The sequence below is a fragment of the Moschus berezovskii genome, chromosome 18 (genome assembly GCF_049115385.1).
Source record: "Moschus berezovskii isolate FMDL1 chromosome 18, NW_MosBer_1.0, whole genome shotgun sequence".
NCBI classification, from domain to species: Eukaryota; Metazoa; Chordata; class Mammalia; order Artiodactyla; family Moschidae; genus Moschus; species Moschus berezovskii.
In genome coordinates, this window is record NC_142477.1 from 39,699,908 (window position 1) to 39,725,237 (window position 25,330).

Here is a 25,330-nt window from a genome sequence, read left to right on the forward strand (position 1 = left end):
GTCCCCTTGATCTGGACCATCTTTTTCTCCCTGCCCCTCTGTCAGCTTATTTATGCCAGCCTTGCTTTTCTAAACTCTGTTCTAACAAAGAATCTTTACAACTAAATATCAATAAATGAATATAGTTCCTAATTAGTAACTACTGTATTATTTCTCTTGGTTTTTTCACATGTAATTTCATTGCCTGTGAATACAAACTTTTAGTACTAATCCAGTGTTTTTCCTAAGTATACCTGTAACACAAATGCATATACTTGATTTGTTGATATTAGTAACTAATTTGGGTATGTCTGCCTGCTAAGAGTGTGGTGTCTTTGTGAATGCATGTGCATGTATGTGTATACACACACATATCAATGCATATACAACTGAAAGTGAACCTTTTCATCAAATTTTAGATTCATTTCAGGATCCTACGTGGATATCTTTTGGCTTTATTTATGCCATAGGTTTAATATCTGTTTTTCAGTAATGGACTAATCTTTGGTTTTATTTTAGATCTCTGCTGTTAGGTTAGCAATAGCAGAGGTATATACTTGTGGATTTTTTAAATTACATGCATAGGAATGCCAGTTGTGGATTACTGACCCTTTGTAGTATACATTACTTGAGATTTTATTTGGAGTCACAGAAAATCATATTCGGACATATTTATGTTTTCTGATAAAAACTGAGTATTGCTGGGATATTTTGTTGTTGATTCCTCGGGTCAAAATTCTTGGTAGGTTTTCTTTTCTTGAAAGAGCCATAAACTTTAATGTGATATCCATATTTAAAATATTTATCCTTTAGGGTAGTTTTAAATTCCATGAATATGCTTTGAGCTGATAAATTTTGAATGGTATGGGTATAGGTTTATGACTCCTGGTATAGGTTACGTATTTTTGTCTTTTATGTGAACAGTGTAAAGTAATGTTACATTTAATTTTATTTCTATGGGGATATGTGTATATTCCTGTTACTTAACATAGTACCTAGTACATAAAAAGATCATACTAAATACCTGTTAAATAGATTGTGTTGCTCACATCTTAGAAAAGTCTTTTGTGTGCAGTTTAAAATTGTGTATTCATCTTTTATGATCCCACCAGTATACCCTAGCTCAAGAGCTGTGTAATTTTCACACGTTGCCTAAACTTTCCACACTGTCAATTACCTACTTTTTGTTAAACTCTAAAGGAGACCAACTTATAGTCATGTCTGTTTAATTATTCTTTACCTTTATTTTGTTGTATACCTGTTACAAGATTGACTCTGAATCCATTCTGTTCTCATTTCCTACTTCTGTTATCTTCCCCTTCTTTTTACCATCACCCTGTTTCTTCCTTGCCAAGAACAGATGAGTGGTGAACCAATATAATCTTTGTAAAACCTTTAAATTTAAAAAATATCTCTATTAAAATATACTTCAGACAGTATATTAAATGCTGAAATAATACCTTTATGGTTAAAGTATACCCTAATGTACAATATGTCTCCAAATTAAAATAATAAATTATGCCATCTTTTAGGCTTCCCAGGTGGCGCTAGTGGTGAAGAACCTGCCTACCAATGCAGGATATATAAGAGACACGGGTTCAATCCCTGGTTTGAAACGATCCCCTGGAGAAGCGAATGATAATCCACTCCAGTATTCTTGGCTGGAGAATTCCATGGACAGAGGAGCCTGAAGGGCTGCAGTCCAGAGTCGCAAAGAGCTGGACACAACTGAAGCGACTTAACATGCGCACACACTTACCATCTTTAAGTCTAGGCATGATCATCAACTAACATGCATTATTAGTATTGTTAGTAATTACACACTTTAACAGTTTGATTTTGGCCTTTTGCAATACCAGTATGTCTCAAAATAGTTTCATATTCAAAGAAATCACTTTTTATTTTTGCTCCCCTATTTCCTTCTAAGTAGTATATTGTTTTCCATCATTTGCACTTACTGCTTTCAAGAAATATCACATGCTGTTATTTGAGATCAAGGCCTTTAAAGAGTTATCTAATAATTCTTATAGTCAGCAGTGTTTAAAATATAGTGCTCATTTGATCAGTTAATGATTTCAGTCATTATTAGAGGCAGTTATTTCATCTTAGTTACTACTGTAGTAAAAGATTGATCACTGAAATTGGGTTTTGCCTTTTATGTAGCATTAATCAATCTACTTGGATTGTGTTTAAGACTCTAGTCTTCTGTAGGTGTGAGAGAACGTACTGTTTCTAACAGTGAATTTTTGGCATGGTTTTTGAATTCCTAAGTTGAGAAATTCTCAGTAGTTATGATTGTCATATTCAGAATCCTTAATAATGCTGCAGTAGAAATTTACTTTTGCTCATTTGACAATATATAAAATGTTTTTCTAAAAAATTTAAATTTTTAATTTCCATAAAGACTTTATTATTGGTGATATCTTTGGGAAATTTTAGAGACTATTTGTTAAAGAAATTGGCATAATACATATTTAAAAAATTTTGTCCATGATTTCTTTTCATAGAACTTCTCTGATCCAAGCATCGCTTAGTAGATAACTGAAATTAATATTGATTTAAAGAGATTCATTAAATAGAATTTTTTCATAAAACTTAAATGTATTAAAGTTTGCTAGTGGTCATCTCTTTCATTCCCATTTGTTATCTCAAACCAGCCAAGGACGTAGCTTCTATAAGGTTTTGCTATCTATAGAAGTAGATAACACGATTAAAGGGGTGAGAAACAAACAAATGATTAATTTGAGAGAACTTACTCCAGTTTCCCTCTCATTCTAAAAAATGTTATTGAAATCTCCTGTAAGAGCCTGATACAGATATTAAGATAATGGATACCTACTTGATACTGTTAACATAGTTAAGTATATCATAGCATTATATTACATAGTTAATACAATATTTGAATATTATAACATATAATTCACGTTATATGTATAATGTATTATAGTATAATATCAAGTAGGTATTCATTATCTTAATATCTGTCTCAATTTCTTATACAGGGAAGTTTTCAATAGCTTTTTTAAGAAGAAAGGAATTCAGTATGTTAGAGTAATATGTATTAGAGTTAATGGTATATATGTACTGTACTATGACATAATATGATACAATATAATCTGAATTTTTTAACATGGATCCTCTTCTCCACCCACAGAAACATTGCCTTTCTCTGGCTACTAACATACTAACTTAAAAATTCTCCATTAAGCCCATTATACATTGTGTAGTTCAAAGATCACTGGTCTCAGAGCCCTCAACAAATCATAGCTATGATTTGTTCAAAGATACGATTCAGAGTTCGTTCACTTTTAAAATAGAGAAACCAATTTCCTTCCTACTTTATGTAGTTATGAAAACCAAAGTGAATCTTATTGTAAGACTTAAAATTTGTCCAATTTTTTAATATAAAGAAATGCTTTCATCCTATTTTAAATTGAATTTATCCCATGAAGAAAGTAATTTTTGAAGATGTCTCTCTTGATCTTAGCCAAAAGGCTGAGAAGCAATTGAAGATGTCTTATTTGTGTATTACATACAGTATGTATATCTGAAGGCATTGCTGTCACCATTTATGTCATTCAGTTTTATTGAGATAAAATTAGCATATAGAATTAGAGTCATTTGGAGATCCAACCAGTCCATTCTAAAGGAGATCAATCCTGGGTGTTCATTGGAAGGACTGATGCTAAAGCTGAAACTCCAATACTTTGACCACCTCATGCGATGAGTTGACTCACTCGAAAAGAGTCTGATGCTAGGAGGGATTGGGGATGGGAGGAGACGGGGACGACAGAGAATGAGATGGCTGGATGGCATCACCGACTCTATGGACATGAGTTTGAGTGAACTCCGGGAGTTGGTGATGGACAGGGAGGCCTGGGGTGCTGTGATTCATGGGGTCTCAAAGAGTTGGACACGACTGAGCGACTGAACTGAACTGAACTGAAGTGTATAAAATAATGATTTGATATGTAGCTGTTCCCTCAGTATCTACAGGAGTTGGTGCCAGGACCTCTCACAGATGCTTTCAAGTCCCTCATATATTGTAAAAAGGTATAGTACAGTAAGCTCTTTGTATCTGCAGATTGCTCATCCGCAGATATGAAAGGTTGACTGTACGTATTTATTGTGAAGTGATTACCACAGTAAGTTTAGTTAACATCCATCAACTCACACTGTACATTGCATTCCCAGAACATATAACTGAAAGTTTTTACCTTTTGACTTCCTTTACCCATTTCACCCACCTCCTCCTCGTGGCAAAGATCAATCTCTGCTTATGAATTTTGGGTTTTTATTTTTTTTTTAGATTCTACATATAAGTGAAATTATATAGTATTTGTCTTTCTCTAACTTACATATCTTAGCATAATGCTCTTAAAGCGCAACCACATCATTGGAAATGGCAGGGTTTCCTTTTTTTTTTTTCCGTTGGATAATATTCCATTGTGTATATATGACACATTTTCTTTATCTATTTACCCATCAGTGGACTAAATAACTTGTGTTTTTTCCATGTCTTAGCTACTGTAAATACTGTTACAGTGAAAGTGGAGGTGCATATATATTTGAGATAGTGGTTCTCTGTCCTTTGGATATGTAACCAAAAGTAGACTTGCCCAGTATACCCTGAGAAAACCATAATTGAAAAAGACACATGTATCCCAATGTTTATAGCAGCACTATTTACAATAGACAGGACATGAAAGCAACCAAGATGTCTACCAACAGTTGAATGAATAAAGAAGATGTGGTGTGTGTGTGTGTGGTGTGTGTGTGTGTGTGTAGATGTGGTGTGTGTGTGTGTTTATAATGGAATATTACTGAGCCATAAAAAGAACGAATTTCAGTCAGTTCTAGTGAGGTGGATGAAGCTAGAACCTGTTATATAGAGTATGTCTGAAACAGGAAAACAGATATCATATATTAATGCATATGTATATGAAATCTAGAAAAATGGTATTAATGAACCTATTAGCAGGGAAGGAATGGAGATGCAGAGATAGAGAACAGACTTGTGCACACAGTGGCAGAAGGAAAGAGTGGAATGAATGGAGGAAGTAGCATCAACATATATACACCACCATGGGTAAAAGAAATAACTTGTGAGAAGTTGCTGTATAATACAGGGAGCCTTCTGTGATGACCTAGAGGGGTGGGATGGTGAGAGTGGAGGGAGGTTTGAGAGAGAGGTGATATATGTGTAATTATGGCTCATTTGTGTTGTTGTACAGCAGAAACCAACACAACATTGTAAAGCAATTTTCCTCTAATTAAAAGATAAGTTAAAAATAAAAATTTTAAAAAGTAGAATTGCCCAGTCATATGGTAGTCTTTAATTTTTTGAGGAACCTCCATACTGTTTATCATGGTGGCTGCACCCATTTACATTCCCACCAATGGTAGACACAGGAGAGTGTGGACATTCACATCAGCACTTCTTATTTATTGTCTTTGTTATAGTAGCCATTGCAGCAGGTATGAGGTGATATCTCATGGTTTTGATTTACATTTCCCTCATGAATAGTAATGTTAAGCACCTTTGCATATACTTTTTGGCCATCTGTATGTCTTCTCTGTAAAAATGTCTATTTAATCCTCTGCCTATTTTTTAGTTGGATTGTTTGGTTACTTTAGGTATTGAATTGTATCATTTCTTTATATGTTTTACATATTAGCCTTTTGCCAGATATTGGATTTGCAAATGTTTTCTCCCATTCCGTAGGTTGCCTTCTCAGTTTGTTGATGGTTTCCTTTGCTGTGCAAAAGCTTTTGTTTGATGTAGTCCCATTTGTTTATTTTTGTTGCCTTCTCTTTTAGTATCAGCTCCAAAAAAGTTGTCAGGACCAGTGTCAAGACCCTTACTGCCTATTTTCTCTTTTTAGGAATTTCATGGTTTGGGGTCTTACATTCAAGTCTGTAATCCATTTTGAGTTGATTTTTTTTGTATTAGATAGTGGTCCAGTTTCATTCTTTTGCCTGTGGCTTTCCAGTTTGTCCAATACCATTTGATGGATTGACTATCATTTTCCCATTGAATATTCTTGGCTCCTTTTTAGTAAATTAATTGACCGTATATACTTGAGTTTATTTCTGAACTCTCTGTTCTTGTCCACTGATCTTTGTGTCTGTTTTTATGCCAATCCATTCCAATTTAATTACTATAGTTTTATAATGTAGTTTGAAATCAGGAGGTTTGGTTTCCCCAGCTTTGTTGTTCTTTCTCAAGATTGCTTTGACTATTTCGCCATTTTGTGATTCTGTACAAGTTTCAGGATTATTTCTCTGAAAAGTATCATTGGAATTTTGATACAGATTGGATTGCAGTGCATCTGTAGATTACTTTGGCTTGTATGGACATTACCTGTATGCAGGTGAAAAAGCAACAGTTAGAACCAGACATGGAACAATGGACTGGTTCAGAATTGGGAAAGGAGTATGCCAAGGCTATAGATTGTCACCCTTGTTATTTAACTTATATGCAGAGTACATCATGCGAAATGTGAAATGGGATTGGATGAAGCACAGGTTTGAATCAAGATTGATGGAAGAAATATCAATAACCTCAGATATGCAGATGATACCACCCTAATGGCAGAAAGCGAAGAGGAACAAAACAGTCTCTTGGTGAAGGAGAGTGAAAAAGCTGGCTTAAAACTCAACATTCAGAAGACTAGGATCATGGCATCCAGTCCCATCACTTCATGGCAAATAGATGGGGAAACAATGAAAACAATGACAGGCTTTATTTTCTTGGGCTCCAAAATCATTGTGGACAGTGACTGCAGCCATGAAATTAAAAGATGCTTGCTCCTTGGGAAAAAAGCTATGATGAACTTAGTATATTAAAAAGCAGAGACATCACCTTGAAGACAGAGGTCCATATAGTCAAAGCTATGGGGATCTCCAAAATCCCCTGGAGAAGGGAATGGCAGCCCACTCCAGTATTCTTGCCTGGAGAATTCCATGGACAGAGGAGCCTGGCAGGCCACAGTCCATGAGGTTGCAAAGAGTCGGACATGACTGAGTGACTAACACATACAATACACGCATCATTTTTTGAGTAGTCATGTACAGATGTGAGAGTTGGACCATAAAGAAGGCTGAGTGCTGAAGAGTTGGTGCTTTTGAATTATGGTGCTGGAGAAGACTCTTGAGAGTCCCTTGAACAGCAAAGAGATCCAACCAGTCAGTCCTAAAGGAAATCAACACTGAATATTCATTGGAAGGATTGATGCTGAACTGAAGCTTTAATGCTTTGGCCACCTGATGTGAAGAACCAACTCATTGGAAAAGACTTTGATGCTGGGAAAGATTGAGGGCAGGAGAAGAGGGCAACAGAGGATGAGATGGTTGGATGGTATCAGTGACTCAATGGACATGAGTTTGAGCAGACTCCAGGAGATAGTGAAGGACAGGGAAACCTGGCATGCTGCAGTCCATGTGGTCGCAAAGAGTCAGCCACAATTGAGTGACTGAGCAACAACAAAATTTTCCAGTCCACGAGGATGGAATATTTTTCCACTTATTTGTGTCTTCAGTTTCTTTCATCAGCTCTGTCTTACATTTTTTAGTATACAGCTCTTTCATCTCCTTGGTTAAGTTTATTCCTAGGTATTTTATTATTTTTGTTACAGTTGTAAATGAGACTCTTATTTTCTTTTTCTGATAGTTTATTGTTAGTGTATCAGAATACAACTGAATTTTGTGAATTGAATTTTTATCCTGCAACTTTACTGAATTTATTAGTTCTAACAATTTTAGAGGTGTCTTTAGGGTTTTCTGTATATATTATGTCATCTGCAAATACAGACAGTTGTACTTCTTCCTTTCTGATTTAAGTGTCCTTTATTTCTTTTTCTTGGCTAATTACTCTGGCTAGGATTTTCCGTACTGTGTTGAATAAAAGGGACAAGAGTGGCCATCCTTATCTTCTTCCTGTGATCTCAGAGTGAAAACTTTCAGCTTTTTGCCATTGAGTATAATGTTAACTGTGGGCTTGTCTATGTTCATGTATATTCCCTCTACACCCAGTTTGTTGTGAGTTTTCATTATGAATGGATGTTGAATTTTGTCGAATGTTTTTTCTTCATCTATTGAGATAATTATTTTTATCATTCATTTTGTTAATTTGGTGTATCATCCATTGATTTGTGTATGTTGAACCATCCTTTCATCCCTGTTGTACATCACATTTGATCATAGTGTATGATCTTTTTATTGTTAATATTTTTTTGAAGACTTTTGGTTCACTGTTCATCAGGGGATTTGCCCTGTGGTTTTCTTGCAGTGTGTTTATCTGCTTTTGGTATAGGCTAATGCTAGCTTTGTAAAATGAGCTTGGAGGTATTTCCTCCTCTTCTCTTTTTAGAAGAGTTTGAGAAGGATTGGTGTTTAAATGTGTAATAGAATTCCAGTGAAGTCATATGTCCTGGACTTTTCTTTCTTGGGAGGTTTTTGGGATCTGCCACCTAGTAATTGGTCTGTTCAGATTTTGTATTTCTTCATGATTTAATCTCAGTAGATTATGTTTCTAGGAATGTATTCATTCTTCCAGGTTGTCCAGTTGGTGTATAATTATTCATAGTGGTCTCTTACAATCCTTTTTGTGGTATTAGTTGTAATGTCTCCCCTTTCCTTTTTAATTTTGAGTCTTTTTTTTTCTTTTTGGTAAGCATATCTAAAGTCTTGTCAGCTTCATCGTTTCAGAAATCTAACTCTTACTTTGATTTATCTTTTCTGTTCTCTTTTTAGTCTCAGTTTCATTTATTTCTGTTATGGTCTTTATTTCCTTCTACTAACTTTGGGTTTTGTTTATTCTTTTTCTAGTTCCTTGCAGCAAGTTAGGTTGTAGTTTTGTACCATTTATTTTTCTCACTGTGTGTATATGTGAAAGAAAGGATCTTATGATCTCTGCTCCTTTCTATATTAGATGGTAGTAAATTGTCATTTACATTATACACTTCCTAAAATTAAAAAAAAAAAAAGTTTCTTTTCGTAATTCTTCCTCATAGTAGTTTGACAGCTACACATTGATGAAATCTTTGAGGTGCTAGTCAGTATCAATACATGATGCTTAAAGCAAGATTTTTCTTAGAATCTTTTCTTCTGCATACTTCATTTGTAATAGTGTTCTTTCAGTTGCTATAAACCGATTTCTTGGCATTTTGTCTTCGTTAATAAACTGATTTGCAGTTACCTAAACGACAGAGAATGAGATGGCTGGATGGCATCACTGACTCGATGGACATGAGTTTGAGAGGACTCTGGGAGTTGGTGATGGACAGGGAGGCCTGGCGTGCTGTGATTCATGGGGTCGCAAAGAGTTGGACACGACTTAGCGACTGAACCAAACTGAAAACTATGTAGAATATAACTATATAGACTGCACTTGCAGAATGAGTGGCACTTTGTCTCATATTGAGTAAAGTATGTCATAATATCAACCAGGGGACAGCAAACTTGTTGCATAAAGGCCAGATAGTAAATATGTTAGGCTTTGTGTCCCATTTAGATCTCTAACATTGTAGTAGAAAAACAGCCCAAAACAGTATGTGAATGAAAGACTATGTGTCACTGTATTTTAATGAAACCTTATATACAAAAATCGGTGGTGAGGCAGATTTAACCCCATAGGCTTTAGTTGTTAAACATAATATAAATATAAAATTGAAGTTTTATATAGGTGAATCTGATAGCTAGATTCCTTATTCAGTAGCAAATGAGACTCAAAATTTTTATGTGTGAACAAAAAGACTGATTTAGATAGAGACTTGAATTATTTTCCTTTTTGTCTAATATTTATAAATGTAATATGACATTAGCTAAGTACAGTATTTTTGCCAGGATATTTAATATTTGTGAGTATTTTTATGTAGTAGAATTATACATAAATTATTAATAATATATAATCGATATATTAAAAACATTTAGCAAGTGTATACAGACTGAAATTACCTTTAAATATTTTATACTTGTTTCAAGTCAATTATGAAATCTTCTCTTCAGTCTCTTTTTCTGGGTAGCTTCTCTATAATTGTCAAATAGAACAACTGACAACTGCTTTCAGGATATAAAAAAGAATTTTCAGCTGGAAAAATTTCTGGGAAGACCACAAACTTATTCTAATGATTATACTGCTGCTGCTAAGTCACTTTAGTTGTGTCCAACTCTGTACGACCCCATACATGGCAGCGCACCAGGCTCCTCTGTCCCTGGGATTCTCCAGGCAACAATACTGGAGTGGGTTGCCATTTCCTTCTCCAGTGCATGAAAGTGAAAAGTGAAAGGGAAGTTGCTCAGTTGTGTCCAACGCCTAGCGACCCCATGGACTGCAGCCTACCAGGCTCCTCCTTCCGTGGAATTTTCCGGGCAAGAGTACTGAAGTGGGTTGCCATTGCCTTCTCCAATCGTCAATAAATATTTATGGCTGTCTTCAACATCCCATGCACTGTGCTAGATTCTGCAACTGCAACACAGTCTTATGGGTTTATCAAGATTATGGTCTTATGGAGAATATGGATAACTAAAGATGTAGTGACAGTGTAATACTCTTAAGAAAAAAAGGCGCTATGTGAATCCTGAGGAATATGATTCACCTGTGTATTTAGCACAAGGGTAGTAGGAAAAAGCACTGTAAGTTTAAAGAAGTTAAACATTTGGCTAATTAAGAGTACAGTGTGGAAGAAGTAAGGTGAGAATAGATTAGTTAAAATTAAAAATTGTTTTACAGCCATTGGTAGTAATAACATAATCAGAAAATATGCCATTTCTAGTGTGTTAGAAAATGTCTTTGTAGAATGCTATAAAATGTTGCTAATTCTCTACATATTTAGCCTAATGTAATCAGTGGAAGGACTGATGCTAAGGCTGAAACTCCAATACTTTGGCCATCTCATGCGACGAGTTGACTCACTGGAAAAGACTCTGATGCTGGGAAGGATTGAGGGTGGGAAGAGAAGGGGACGACAGAGAATGAGATGGCTGGATGGCATCACCGACTCGATGGACATGAGTTTGAGTGAACTCCGGGAGTTGGTGATGGACAGGGAGGCCTGGCGTGCTGTGATTCATGGGGTTGCAAAGAGTCAGACACGACTGAGCGACTGAACTGAATAGTAATTAGTTGAGTAACTAATAACCTGATCAGATTGATTCAGATATCAACATGTGAATTTTGTTGTGCTCGATTTCATATTTTATGATATCTTTATGATCTTAAACATGTTAAATAGTTGTTTTGAACTAAATATTCTATTCTGAAGTTTGGTTGGCTAAGTTTATAAAAGTATCACTTTTCAAAAATGGTTAAATTCATAGCGTCTACTTTCTCTTCTCTCTTACCTTTCACATTGTTGTTGTTCAATCACTCAGTTGTGTCCAACTCTTTGCAACCCCATGGACTGCAGCACACCAGGCTTTCCTGTCCTTCACGAACGCCTGGAGCTTACTCAAACTCATGTTCATTGAGTCAGTGATGCCATCCAACCATTTCATCCTGGGTTAGCCCCTTTTTCTGCCTTCAGTTTTTCCCAGCTTCAGCGTTTTTTCCAATGTGTTGGCTCTTTGCATCAGGTGGCCAAACTATTGGGAGCTTCAGCTTCAGCATCATTCCTTCCAGTGAATATTCAGGGTTGATTTCCTTTAGGATTGACTGGTTTGATCTCCTTGCTGTCCATAGGACTCTCAGGTGTCTTCTCCAACACCATAGTTTGAAGGCACGTTTGACATAGACATAGTAACTATCTCTTAGAAGATTTTCTTTCTAGTGTCTTTCCCCTTCCAGGCCATCCCACAAATCACTGATGGAGTAACTTTTCTAAAGTACATTCTGATTCTCTCCCTCCTGAAAAAGACTGTTGCATCTGAACCTTACCTCCTTTTTTTCCCTATTGAATATCATGCTCTGTCCAGAGCAGACACAGCTGGAATGCTCCCAAGTGGCCTCCAGCTCCTACTTCTCGACCCCTTTCCTCCATCCTCCACCTCACTCCACCACATTGCTGTGAAAACCCACTGTGTTCATGAAATATCTTCTAACCGCTCACAAATAATCATTGACCTTTTTCTTGTTTCCATAAAATGTAGCTTCTGTTTCTTTAGGAAAATTCACCTCTTAAGTTAGTATAATGTTAGCATTTGTTTTGTTCAACTCCTGGTACAATTATCTTTTACAAACGTACAGTGTGTATAATTGTTATTTTGCATTCTCTTTTCTTTACATTTACTATCTCTGTACTAGCATCATTCATAATTATATCTAATGTGATTTACCGTGGTCCCCTGTTGGACATTTTGATGTTATAATAGATAAAACTGATCTAAACATCTTTCTTCATAGAGCTTTTTGTTGTGATATATACAAATTTCCTTGGGATAAATTTCCAAGAGTGGTATAAATGGATTGAAGGATTTGAACACCATTTTCTGTGTTATATATTCTACACTATTAGCAGAATCTGAGTGTCCACCTTTCACCTAATTGCAGGCACACTTAGAGAATTCAGAAGGAAAGCATAAATCATTTTATATCATTTCAAAACAGCCTTATGCATAGCAGTTAACTCCTAAAGGCATTGCCATATAAACGTAGTGGAAAACTTGATCTTTTCAATAGCTATCATGAGTCAAGAAAGTTATCTTGTTAAAAAATGATGGATATGATGCTTCCCTGATATCTCAGTTGATAAAGAATTCCTCTGCAATGCAGGCAGGAGACCTGGGTTCAATTCCTGAGTTGGGAAAATCCGCTGGAGAAGGAATAGGCTACACTCCAGTATGCTTGGGCTTCCCTGGTGGCTCAACTGGTAAAGAATCCGCCTGCATTGCAGGATACCTGGATTGGGAAGATCCCCTGGAGAAGGGAAAAACTACCCACTCCAGTATTCTGGCCTGGAAAACTCCATGGACTGTATATATAGTCTATGGGGTCGCAAAGAGTTGGACACCACTGAGAAACTTTCACTTTCATGGTGTTTTTTAGAAAGATTTACATAAAAAATAAAAGTAATTTATGAGTAATCCAAGGTTTTATTGTAACATGGCTTCAAAACAGTAACATGGGCTACTTTTATATCAGACTTATAAACATAGATAATTAAGCTCTGATACAAGATAGTGAATATTGTATCAACCTAGAATGGGTAAAATCAATTTAATTTGAGTATATTATTCAAATTATTGTTTATTTTTCACTGAACCTATAGTTTAAGAAACGATGGGCTAGGAATTCCTGAGCAGTCCAGTGGTTAGGACTCCATGCTTCCACTGCAGGGGGCACAGGTTTGATCTCTGGTCAGGGAACTAAAATCCCACAAACTGTAGCATGGCCAGAAAAAAACTGGGTGGATTAACTTAGAAGAACCCTTTCCATCTGTATTGTTTCCTGTTTTTATGGTTTAAAAACTTTCAAACTCCTTTGATTGTGAACTAAGGCAAGAAAGAAAATGCATGTTGTGACCTAATATACACATACATACACATAATACCTACCTTTACTACTGGCACATTTTCTCTTTAATTTTAAGCACATTGCTAATTAAGAGCTACAAAACTGACTCAACAACTTGCTTATGGATCACAATAGGCAACTTGAAAATTGCCAGTTAAAATTTAAAGGGAGACTTGCCAGTTAATAGTTTAATACAATCTTTATGTAGTGATTATATAATGATTCACATTAGTTTCAGGATGGTCTTCTCAAATACCATCAGAAAGAGAATAGCTTCATATTTGACCATGATGACCCCCAATAGTCACAAATAAATGTTCTTTCTTTCTTTATATATATATATATATTTTTTTTTTTTTTTTTGTAATCCTGAACAAGTTTCTAGCTAATGCTTGGGATTTCTGCCTCTTTACCAAAATTATGACAACTTTAGACCTGATTATCTCATACTTTTTATCCTAAACCATTACAAAAAAGCAAACCCTTCAGTAGTATCTTTCTCCTAGTTTACTCTTTCCAAATAATTAATAAAATAAGACGTAAAGTTTTTCTTCTAAGGTCAATTGTGACCTGAAAACTTTTCCTCATCGGTGCCCCTACATTTGCTTTGAATTTTGGTTCCTAGCACACAATCTTCATCTTTACCCCTCTTCTGCATCAGGTTAGGTAACCTTGCAGGTGCCTCTGGAAGGAACATTTCATGTCCTGGTCTCATAGTGGAACCCCATATTTTCCCAGCTTCTCTTCACATTGCCTCCCTTTGTTTCTACCGCCCAAGTGTTAACTTTTCTCAGGGATATGTCGTCAGCATTTCATACTCTTTGGATGTATTTTCTATCAGTGGTGGTTTCAAATTTAAAAGTTGGCTTGCATTTAGAAACCATCTGCACCAAAAAATATGTCTTCAAATCATGTTAACACAGGATTCCAAGCGGGGCAGATTGACAGCCTACACTGCTCAACTTTTTTTTTTTTTTCCTTTTTCTTCTTTTTACCCCTGATTGAAGTAAAAGATCCATTTAGGGTTCAGTTCAGTTCAGCCGCTCAGTCATGTCTGACTGTTTGCGACTCCGTGAACCGCAGCACACCAGGCCTCCCTGTCCATCACCAACTGCCGGAGTCTACCCAAACCCATGTCCATTGAGTCGGTGATGCCATCCAACCATCTCATCCTCTGTTGTTCCCTTCTCCTCCTGCCCTCAATCTTTCCCAACATCAGGGTCTTTTCAAATGAGTCAGCTCTTCGCATCAGGTGGCCAAAGTGTTGAGTTTCAGCTTCAACATCAGTCCTTCCAGTGAACACCCAGGATTGATCTCCTCTAGGATGGGCTGGTTGGATCTCCTTGCAGTCCAAGGGACTCTCAAGAGTCTTCTCCAACACCACAGTTCAAAAGTATCAATTCTTCGGCACTCAGCTTTCTTTATAGTCCAACTCTCACATCCATACATGACTATTGGAAAAACCATAGCTTTGACTAGATGGGCCTTTGTTGGCAAAGTAATGTCTCTGCTTTTTAATATGCTATCTAGGTTGGTCATAACTTTCCTTCCAAGGAGTAAGGGTCTTTAATTTCATGGCTGCCATCACCATCTGCAGTGATTTTGGAGCCCAGAAAAATAAAGTCAGCCACTGTTTCCCCATCTATTTCCCATGAAGTGATGGGACCAGATGCCATGATCTTTGTTTTCTGAATGTTGAAGTTTAAGCCAACTTTTTCACCCTTCTCTTTTGCCCTCATCAAGACGCTCTTTAGTTCCTCTTCAATTTCTGCCATAAGTGTGGTGTTATCTGTATATCTGAGGTTATTGATATTTCTCCCGGCAATCTTGATTCCAGCTTGTGCTTCTTCCAGCCCAGCGTTCCTCATGATGTACTCTGCATATAAGTTAAATAAGCAGAGTGACAATATACAACCTTGACGTACTCTTCCTATTTGGAACCAGTCTGTTGTCCATGTCCAGTTCTAACTGTTGCTTCCTGACCTGCATACAGGTTTCTCAAGAGGCAGGTCAGGTGGTCTAGTATTCCCATCTCCTTCAGAATTTTCCTCAGTTTATTATGATCCACACAGTCAAAGGCTTTGGCATAGTCAATAAAGCAGAAATAGATGTTTTTCTGGAACTCTCTTGCTTTTTTGATGATCCAGCAGATGTTGGCAATTTGATCTCTGGTTCCTCTGCCTTTTCTAAAACCAGCTTGAATATCTGGAAGTTCATGGTTCGTTCACGTATTGCTGAAGCCTGGTTTGGAGAATTTTGAGCATTACTTTACCAGCATATGAGATGAGTGCAACTGTGCGGTAGTTTGAGCATTCTTTGTCTTTGCCTTTCTTTGGGATTGGAATGAAAACTGACCTTTTCCAGTCCTGTGGCTACTGCTGAGTTTTCCAAATTTGCTGGCATATTGAGCGCAGCACCTTCAGAGCATCATCTTTTATGGTACTCCTCTGTAATATTGGTAGGTTACTGGAGCTACATTTTGCCTACCTAAAATGTGAGCGACTGAACTGAAAATGTTTTTTATGACATAAAATTTGGAGGTTTATGTGAGATTCCTGGTTTGTTTCTACATGTAACTGGCTTCCATTGTCTGAAACTCCAATCCTAAAGAGTCCATTGATTGAGGTTGTTTATTTTAATCTCAGGATTGTTTCCCCATTTAAAAAAACATACATAACACAGTGTTAGTTATTAAATTAGTGACTTTTTGGGACTTTTAATCTTTTGATAAGTTCTCATTTTAATAATCTGGTAAATGTCCTAGTGTGAGTGATTTATACTGGGAATTCAAGATTGCTAAAATGTAGTGCACCTAGAAGTAAATTTATTCTTTAGCTTTAATAGAGCCAGAAAATAAAGATGCACTATATCCAATGGAATATCCATCTACGGAAGTGTGGTGCCTTACCAAATTAACTACATGGCACTATCCCTCAAGCCAGTAACTTAAAATTTTGTGGTGATTCAAATAACCTAATTTAAAACATTAAGTAGTTGGCATGAGAGAAAAGAGGTGAGAAAGATGATCATAAAGGATCTGCAGTCCCAGGGTTTTAAGAACAAATAACAAACAACAATAATCTGTAAAATCATCAACATATTAAGATGTAGCCAGTGAAACATTGTTTTTGCATTATTTAAAGGACTGTTTTCTAATTCAGGTAAACGATCATAACCAAATATGTTCTAGCGATCATATATAGTACTCACTGTTTATTCATTTCTGTTGAAACGGAGTCAGTTATCCAATCTTCAGTGTGTTACAGATTCTGACATAGAAATGTCAAGCATTTTATTGCTTACCCTACATAATCAAGGGGACCTTGCTGAGTCAATTTATAAAGTGTTTGATGAAAAGGAAGAAATACAGAAAATACATAGATCTGTGAAATAGATATATCTGTTCAAAATGAGGCAGTCCACTTTTGGAGGACAGTACATTGAGAGACCTTAACCATTGCTGGATCTTTCTTTTTTAGTTGGATGATCTTTAGAAATGAAACACGAAGTCTTTAAATGGCGTTGCTGTAACTTTCAGCTTTATGCAGAGTTAAAATGATGTACAGAATAGTAGAGCTCTTAAATCTGATAGTATTATTTTTAATTTAAGAAATTAGAAATAGGTAACTACAATGAATAATCTTTGTTACCTGCTTTATCAGATATAAGGTATACATTTTCCATGTTTCACTATTGTGAATTTTTTTTGTTTAAGAAAAAATGAAGAGAGCAAAGTCCCTGTTCTTGGGATATAATGAACCATTGTAAAGCGAGAGCAAGTACCATATATATCTTAACCCTTGATTATTTATTGTATATTTATCTGCAGAATAATTCTATGATATTTTATCAAGTCAGCATATCTTTGTGAATGGAAATTTTAATCTTAAGTAGAACATAACAGGCAAATCTACTTCTTCAGAAAATCTCATGGTGAACTAAAAGACAGGTACTTTTTGGGTTATCCATATTTATAAATCCCAGAAAGTTATAATGTTTCATGTAGTACAAAAAGAAAGAATTTCCATCTTTAAAAAATTTGGAGCTATTTTTGTATTTTTATACAAAAAATACAGCAATTCTGAAACTATACAGTTGGTACATCTATAAGTGAACATAAGAAATTGTGAACCACAGAGTCAGAAATCATTTAACTGACCATTTCATATACATACTTAATATTATAGATCATGTAGAATGGGGAAAGTATATACTAGAAGACATGATCCTTCCATCAAAAAACCACATATTTAATTAGAGGTGTTCAGAGCATTAAGAACTTGTAAATGAGATGAAGAGTATGTTCACCTTGGCACTGAAGATAATGATGATCCAAAACTGAAGCTGATTTTTTTATCTCTACTAATATTCTAGAAAGTGAACCTCACTGATACAATACAGTTAAATTAAGAAAGAGCAAGGGAATATTAACATGATTTGAGAATGACATGTGTAAATTAAGTTCAACATTAGTATGTCACGATTCTAAGCAATGACGTCTTTGGGATTTTATTAGTCATGAGTTTTACATCTTTGTTGGGTAAATTGTTGCTATTCGTGTATTTGGTCGAATAGAAGTTATCAGTTACTGAAATAACTCCTTCTTCATGATGAATAAAAGGATTATTTGTCATTTGAGACTGATAGTTTATGTTTTGTCTTCTTAAATTATTAGTGTTATATATTCTTGTGATGTTTAAATTGTCTTAACCAGTACCTCTTTATTTTTGGAATGATTTATATTTAACCTTTACATAAGCACTATTAATATTTGAATGTTATGGTCTTAATGTTGATTATAGTTACTAATATTCCTGCTGTAAACCACTAAGGTACTCTTTGCTCCCAGCTCTTAAAATTTAGGTAAGACATCATTTTTATACTTCCAGTCAAAGATTTACATGGGTAAGTAAAGTAAGTTAAAATTGTCATCTTTAGTAGTCATCAAGGACAAATTATCCTGAGTAAATAACTTTTGCTAGTTCTACTTTATTTTTAAGCTCTCAACAGGATGTTAAGGATTGATTTCTTCTTAGCAGCTGTTTGTATGTTTGTGTATATGTCTGTAGGATTAAATAGTAAAGTTATGTTAATAGTTCTGATAGTATTGTATTCTTTATTCTTTCATGGAAAAATGTGAGTTTATTTCATAACAGATTTGAATTTACCATTTTCAGTTGACATTTCTATTTTAAAATGCTTTTTTCTATTTATCTTGCCTTTCATGTTCCTATTATCTTCAGTTAAATACATATTTTGGTTTAGCTGTTTGAGGAAATTTTCTGTAATAGTAAAGGTATTACTGTGCCTCTCATAGACCAAGATAGGTAAAAGCATATGAAATCTTGTCCCAGCCACCATACACAACCGCCAAGATCATATAGAAGAGAATGAGGTGACAGGTATCTTCTCCAACTCTTAACATTTATACTGAGGGATATAATTACTTTCAAACTAACTGCTCCAGAATTCTAAAACAAGTTTGAGTGCTATCAAGAATGTGAGGTATACACCCTACTACAGATACACCTGAAAATGCAAGTGGGTCTCAGTCAGTCCTGACAAATGAAGGCACTAATTATATCAAAAATTGATAATATAACTAACCTCTATTGCTATGATAGCAAGTATCTATTTTAGAAGTTGTTTATGATGATAATATGTATAAAAACTGCATTATCAGTTTATGATTAAGACTATAAATATGAATGTTTTTTATTAAAATACAAATGTAACTTAGAAAACTTACATAATTAATATTTCATTCTATGTTTTAACAGTTAAAATTTCCCTTTTATCTTCAGATTTATGTTTTTTCTTACCTTTTATTAATAGGTAGTATAGATCAATCAGTGTTAAAAGAATTACCCCCCGAACTCCTGGCAGAAATTGAATCCACCATGCCACTTTGTGAACGTGTGAAAATGAATAAACGCAAGCGTAGCACAGTTAATGAAAAGCCAAAATATGCTGAAATCAGTTCAGATGAAGATAATGATAGTGATGAAACTTTTGAATGTAAGTATCACATAAGTTTATTATTACTTTAGAATTAAAAAGCAGATTGATGTATTTGTTTCATTTATAATTTTTTGGGTTAGCAAGAGAACAGTGATCTTAATAAATAGTATAGCAAGTTTTTACTTTATACTTAAAATACGTGTGAAAGATGAGATCAGTTGGCACCAAGAAAAAAATTTTTTTAATGAGTTATAATTAGTGTCAGGTAACACAGGTATGTTTCTATATGCATTTAGCAAACATTTATTGAGCTCCCACTATATGTTACGCAGTGAGAATAAAAATATAGCAAGTATGTAAACAGTTGAAGTACAGTGAGGAGTACAGCAATGATAATAGTAAATCCAGGGTGCTGTGGGAGCACATTGGATTAATTGGATTGGCATCAAAATTATACTGGGGTTCAGAGAGTGCTTACTGGAAGAGGTGACACTAGAGTTGAGTCTTGAAGGACACGTAGGAGATAGCCAAATGAAGAAAAATTTTAAACCATACTATCACTAAATTATGGATGGATTAGCCACGTTGCCAATTATCTGTGTGGTTTGGACCTGGCTTCTCCTTTTTGCCCAGCTGTGTCCTGGAATTCCTCCCTTGTTTCACTGTTTTCCAGAGCTGGCTTCTTCACTACACAGCTACCTCTCTACAACACTGTGATCACCTGTCTTTGCACTAGACTTGCTATACCTCGCCTGTCTTCCTACTGGTCCACTGAAAAAGTTCTTCTCTTTTATCCCTATCTTCCTTCTACTGGAGCAAGAGAATTGAGCCTAGCCAAGAGGGGTCAGCAACCTTGTTTGACTTAAACGGCATTCAGTGGAAACAGACTATGGGAGATCTTCACTTGTGTGCCAACTGACTTAGTCATTATGACCAAAAGAAGTGGGAAGACCACCAGTGTGTTCTACCTTTTCCACCTAGTATCTGTAGATTGAGGTGTGACAAGCAAGGGCAGGAAGGACAGATGCATGCTGCCATTTTTAAATGTATTATTGTTGATGGAAGCCCTTCACCTCCAAAGTTATTGATCAATGTTCATTTACTCTGATCTTCTCAATATTGTGAGCTATTAAGCTATGAACAGTAGACTATGAATACTGAACAAATCTGAATACAGTTTTAAAATTGAAATAAAATACAACAAAATTAATCTGACATTTAATTATATGTATAATTGTTGTTGTGTTATAATGAGATGTATTTATATGCAGTATATTTCAATGGCTAAAGCTAATACGTTTTTATTATAATTAAATATTTTGTTTATATGGGAACATATGGTCTGGAAAGGGAAAGGAGAAAGGAGATCTAGTGGCCCAGAAACTCACTACCCTTCATATACATACCTCTGCTTCACTTTCCCTCCCTTCCCCTAATACTCCATCCATTTCTAAAGGGAATAACTAAGGAGTTCCTTAATTGCAGACTGATTTCAAGTCACACTTCAACTCCAGTTAATTGAGAGTGGCTGCCTGCATTGCTAAGCCAATGAGAATTCTGAAGCTACCTCACAGTCAAGTAAAAAGGGTAGCATAATCAGAAAAGCCCATCAAATGGAAAATAGAGGAGAGAGCCTCACATGCCTCATGTTTGTCGTCACTGCAGCCTCTGTTCTCTTCTTTGCTTTCTGTGATGAGAGATGTCTCATGGAAGCACAAAATTTCATCTTAAAAGACATGGATCTCATATATGTGGTCTGAGGATATTGAAAGCTAATACTAGTTAGGGAACCTGAGCTTCAGCTTCTGCTTGGGAAAAGGGGAGTGTCTCTGGGTTTTTCAGGAGATCTTAGAATAGCTTCCTGGTTTTTTGGGTTTATTTCTACACAAGTAACTAGAAAAGTTGACTCTGTGGCCACTGATTTGAGTGATGAAAGAATTCCAATTCGTAGCTGTCATAAACAGTCAAATTGTCATCATTATACCGTAGCAAAAAAATAGTAAAATGGAGTACAGTACAAAATGTGAAAATATTATGAGAACATAAGTGGCAAGGATTATGTTGCCTTGAGGGAGAGAGATGTTTATGAAACAAAATTTTATTGCAGTTCAATCAAATTGGTTTCCTAAAAATCTAAAACTAAGGAAATAGTTTTGTTGAAAGATAGGGGGAACTATTGAGGGTTAACTTTAAAAGTTGGGCCACACAGATTTGGATAGTCATGTACAATTATGAAGTCACTTGGTTGCGGGGGAAGAAGGCGGGGAGGTCTAAGATGCTAAAGGGGCACATAGGTGAAATTTAGAAAGGGAGCGTGGAAAGCGCCCAAGTCATATTTTACACACCCTATTGAGTTCTGTTGGGTTCTTCCCCTACTTTTTCCAAGATAACAAATGATTAAGAATGGACAGATTAATCATAATAAATTGAGGTCCTGATAGAACCTTGTCTCTATATACACTGTTTCATAGAAGTTGAATTTTTTTCCCCTTAATTTGCCGTTCTATTTTTTTTTTCCAACTTGCTTAGTTTAATGGATGTGAAACAGAAATTTCCAAGACCTATAAAAATTACCACCAATACAGCATATTATTGTTGTTGTTGTTTAGTTACTCAGTCATGTCCAACTCTTTGTGATCCCATGGACTGCTGCATACCAGGCTTCCCTGTCCTTCAGCATATTATATCTACTTGCTAACTATAAAATTTTTCAAGTATTTCCTACTCATAGAATTGAAGGCTTGAAATATATTTCTTATGAAATTAAATAAAAACTCAAGTCATATTTGAGATCAAAGAATACTGCTTTCTGAACGAACTCGCTTGTTAATTATCACTCTTCAAAGTAAGTATTTCAGTACTTTTTGAGAAAATATTTAGTGAGTGCTATACATAAGCAAAAGGCTTCCCAGGTGGCACTAGTGGTAAAGAACTCTCCTGCCAGTACAGGACATGTAAGAGACATGGGTTCGATCTCTGGGTCAAGAGCATCCCCTGGAGAAGAGCATAGTAACCCACTCCAGTATTCTTGCCTGGAGAACCCCATGGACAGAGGAGCCTGGTGGGCTGTAATCCATGGGGTCACAAAGAGTCGGCCATGACTTGAAGTAACTGAGCACGCATAGACATTGCTTATCCACACATAAGACATTGGCACAAGTGTAGATAGAGTACATGAACCAAAGATTGGTATCCTTAAATATAAGCCAAGTAGAGGACTAGGGACTCAAGCAACAGTTTCTTGTGAAGAGCTTGGGCATTGGTCATAGTTAAGGATTTAAAATTGAAGCAAGTCAAGATAAGCAAAGGAGTCAGGTTCAGGATGACAGACTGGAAAGTAATTCACTGTCAGCAACAAGTGGTCACTTCAACAACCAGTGTATGATCACAGGATGTAGAACACATCAGTTCTCTATCCTGGTTTTAACTTGGTATTGTTATATCCTAGAACAGATGTGCTAAATATTTTTCACTTGTATTCCTTCCAAGTCTCGCTGGACAGACATTTTTAATCAGTCTTTCTCGCTGAAATATGGTGCTTTGTCTCAGGGCTCAGAATTATTCTCAACATTATGCTCTGGGCAGCTACTACCGGTTGATCAGAGTTGATGTGTCAGATGAAATCTGTTTGCCAGTTCTGCCTAGAGGCTCCTGTCAGTACTGGTGATTTTAGCAGAATGCTTATACCTCTGGAAGGATGGGGAAGGGATTGAAGGTAACATACATAAATACGCTTATCTAGCATGCATAAACTTAAAAGCTGTCTTTTTGGGTTTAAGCAAGTATATTGTTGGAGAAATGAATTCAGTGTGTGGGTATTTACAACTATACAGGTTTATTCTGTCTTTGTATTGGTAGCTCGTGATGTTAGGTTATCAGAGTCTGTTGAATTTATAGCTATGTTGTGGGCTTAACTTGGCTGTTATTTGATAGTATACATGGTTACCCACATTCTGTAACAGTTTCTCGAAAGTTTACTTTTCCTCCAAACCCCACTTCCCACCAGCAATCCAAATGTTTTAAAGTGTTTCTGGTTTTTATCAAATTCTAGATAAAGTTTGTTTTACATGCCTTAATTAATCCTGAGTTTTAGATATTATTGACTCACAAAATATTTCTTTAAAATGAGCAGTGTGATTTAATTCCCAGACTATTCCTATTTATATTCATTAACAAACCAAGTTCATGTAAAATTTTCTAAATCTAGATAAATGCTAAAATAAGTGATACCATTTCTGTACCATAATTTATATTTCTGGTTAATCAGAATGACTCAGAATTTCCTAGTCTCACACAAATGAAGATTCCCCCCGCGCCCCCCACCCCACCTCAATGTGGTTCATTTTTAAAGTACAAGTTTTAATAGTCTTTTAAGCGAGGTAAATTATTTGTCATGGGGATTTGCTTCTAGCCTCTAGGAAACGACATAAAAAAGATGATGATAAAGCTTGGGAATATGAAGAGCGTGACAGAAGAAGCTCTGGGGATCATAGGAGAAGTGGCCACTCTCATGAAGGAAGAAGGAGTTCAGGTGGTGGTCGTTATCGAAACCGAAGCCCATCAGATTCTGACATGGAAGATTATTCTCCTCCTCCCAGCCTTAGTGAGGGTAATTCATCAGTGTCAATGGATTTCTTACATAAGCTGATGTTAAATTTAAGGTTTTAACTTTGAATTTTTATACCTTTTTATGAGCTAATTAACAACTCCTAATTATTAATCAAGACAAAAATTTGTATTAGCAGTGATTATTGTTCAAGTTTTTAGTTAATGTTTAGGAAGAAAGTAGACATAGAAGTATTTTAGGTTATTACTACTGCATTTCAGTATTTCTTTTTGTTCATTTAGTCGCTAGAAAAATGAAGAAAAAAGAAAAACAGAAGAAGCGGAAAGCTTATGAACCAAAACTAACACCCGAAGGTAACATTTTAGTTTGTCTTTATTCATAGTCATCAACTTCAGTTTTCTACTTGGAATGTGGATGATTAAGTTTGGATTTTTTTATTCCTTTGCAGAAATGATGGATTCTTCGACTTTTAAGAGATTCACAGCCTCAATAGAGAATATTTTGGATAACTTAGAAGATATGGATTTTACTGCATTTGGTAAAATAATTTAAAATATATTTATTTACCTGTATGTTAAGCTTTCTGCTAGTTATTCTAGTAGGTTCAGAGGGATGATCTGTGCTCTTAAGAAGTTGAAACCTCGTGTGGCATCAAATCTAGTCTGTGTTATCAAGTAACTGAAAACGTTGGTATAAAATTCAAGTGTTAGTTTAGTACTGATGGTGTTTTAAGAGTCCTGAGAGTACAGCTGCCATGCTGCTAAGTCACTTCAGTCGTGTCCGACTCTGTGTGACCCCACAGACGGAAGCCCACCAGGCTCCCCTGTCCCTGGGATTCTCCAGGCAAGAACACTGGAGTGGGTTGCCCATTTCCTTCTCCAATGTGTGGAAGTGAAGTTGCTCAGTCGTGTCCGACCCTTAGCGACCCCACAGACTGCAGCCTACCAGGCTCCTCTAGCTACCATAGTAGATTAGAATAATTAGGGAAACCTTTATGCAGATGAAACTTGAGTAGGCCCTAGAGAAGAAGGGTACTAATATAAGCAAAGATGCAGAAATGAGAACCTACTTAATTTATTCTAAAAGACAATATTTATTCAGTAATTACTGTTTGTCAGTAGTTTATGTTAAGTGCTAGAGATGCAAACATAAATACCCCAGCCTCAGGCTTTACATATGTATTACATACATATTCCATGTCCAATGTGGGAAACAAAATTGTAAAGCAATTAGAATACAATAGGGTTAATGTACAGAGAAGGCAATGGCAAGCCACTCCAGTACTCTTGCCTGGAAAATCCCACGGATGGAGGAGCCTGGTAGGCTGCAGTCCGTGGGGTCGCTAAGGGTCGGACACGACTGAGTGACTTCAC

At 35.9% G+C, this 25,330-nt stretch overlaps 1 protein-coding gene across 3 annotated transcripts in view; it reads left to right on the plus strand.

Moving 5' to 3' along the window:
- The window catches only part of NIPBL (NIPBL cohesin loading factor), a 206,489-nt gene that overhangs the window by 117,275 nt on the left and 63,884 nt on the right, over positions 1 to 25,330 (plus strand). For all 3 annotated transcript variants that reach the window (XM_055422164.2, XM_088827650.1, XM_055422165.2), the window contains 4 exons: positions 19,265 to 19,447; positions 23,802 to 23,999; positions 24,239 to 24,310; positions 24,406 to 24,495. In XM_055422164.2, coding sequence (XP_055278139.2) covers positions 19,265 to 19,447; positions 23,802 to 23,999; positions 24,239 to 24,310; positions 24,406 to 24,495 — 543 coding nt within the window. The remainder of the gene's footprint in view (positions 1 to 19,264; positions 19,448 to 23,801; positions 24,000 to 24,238; positions 24,311 to 24,405; positions 24,496 to 25,330) is intronic.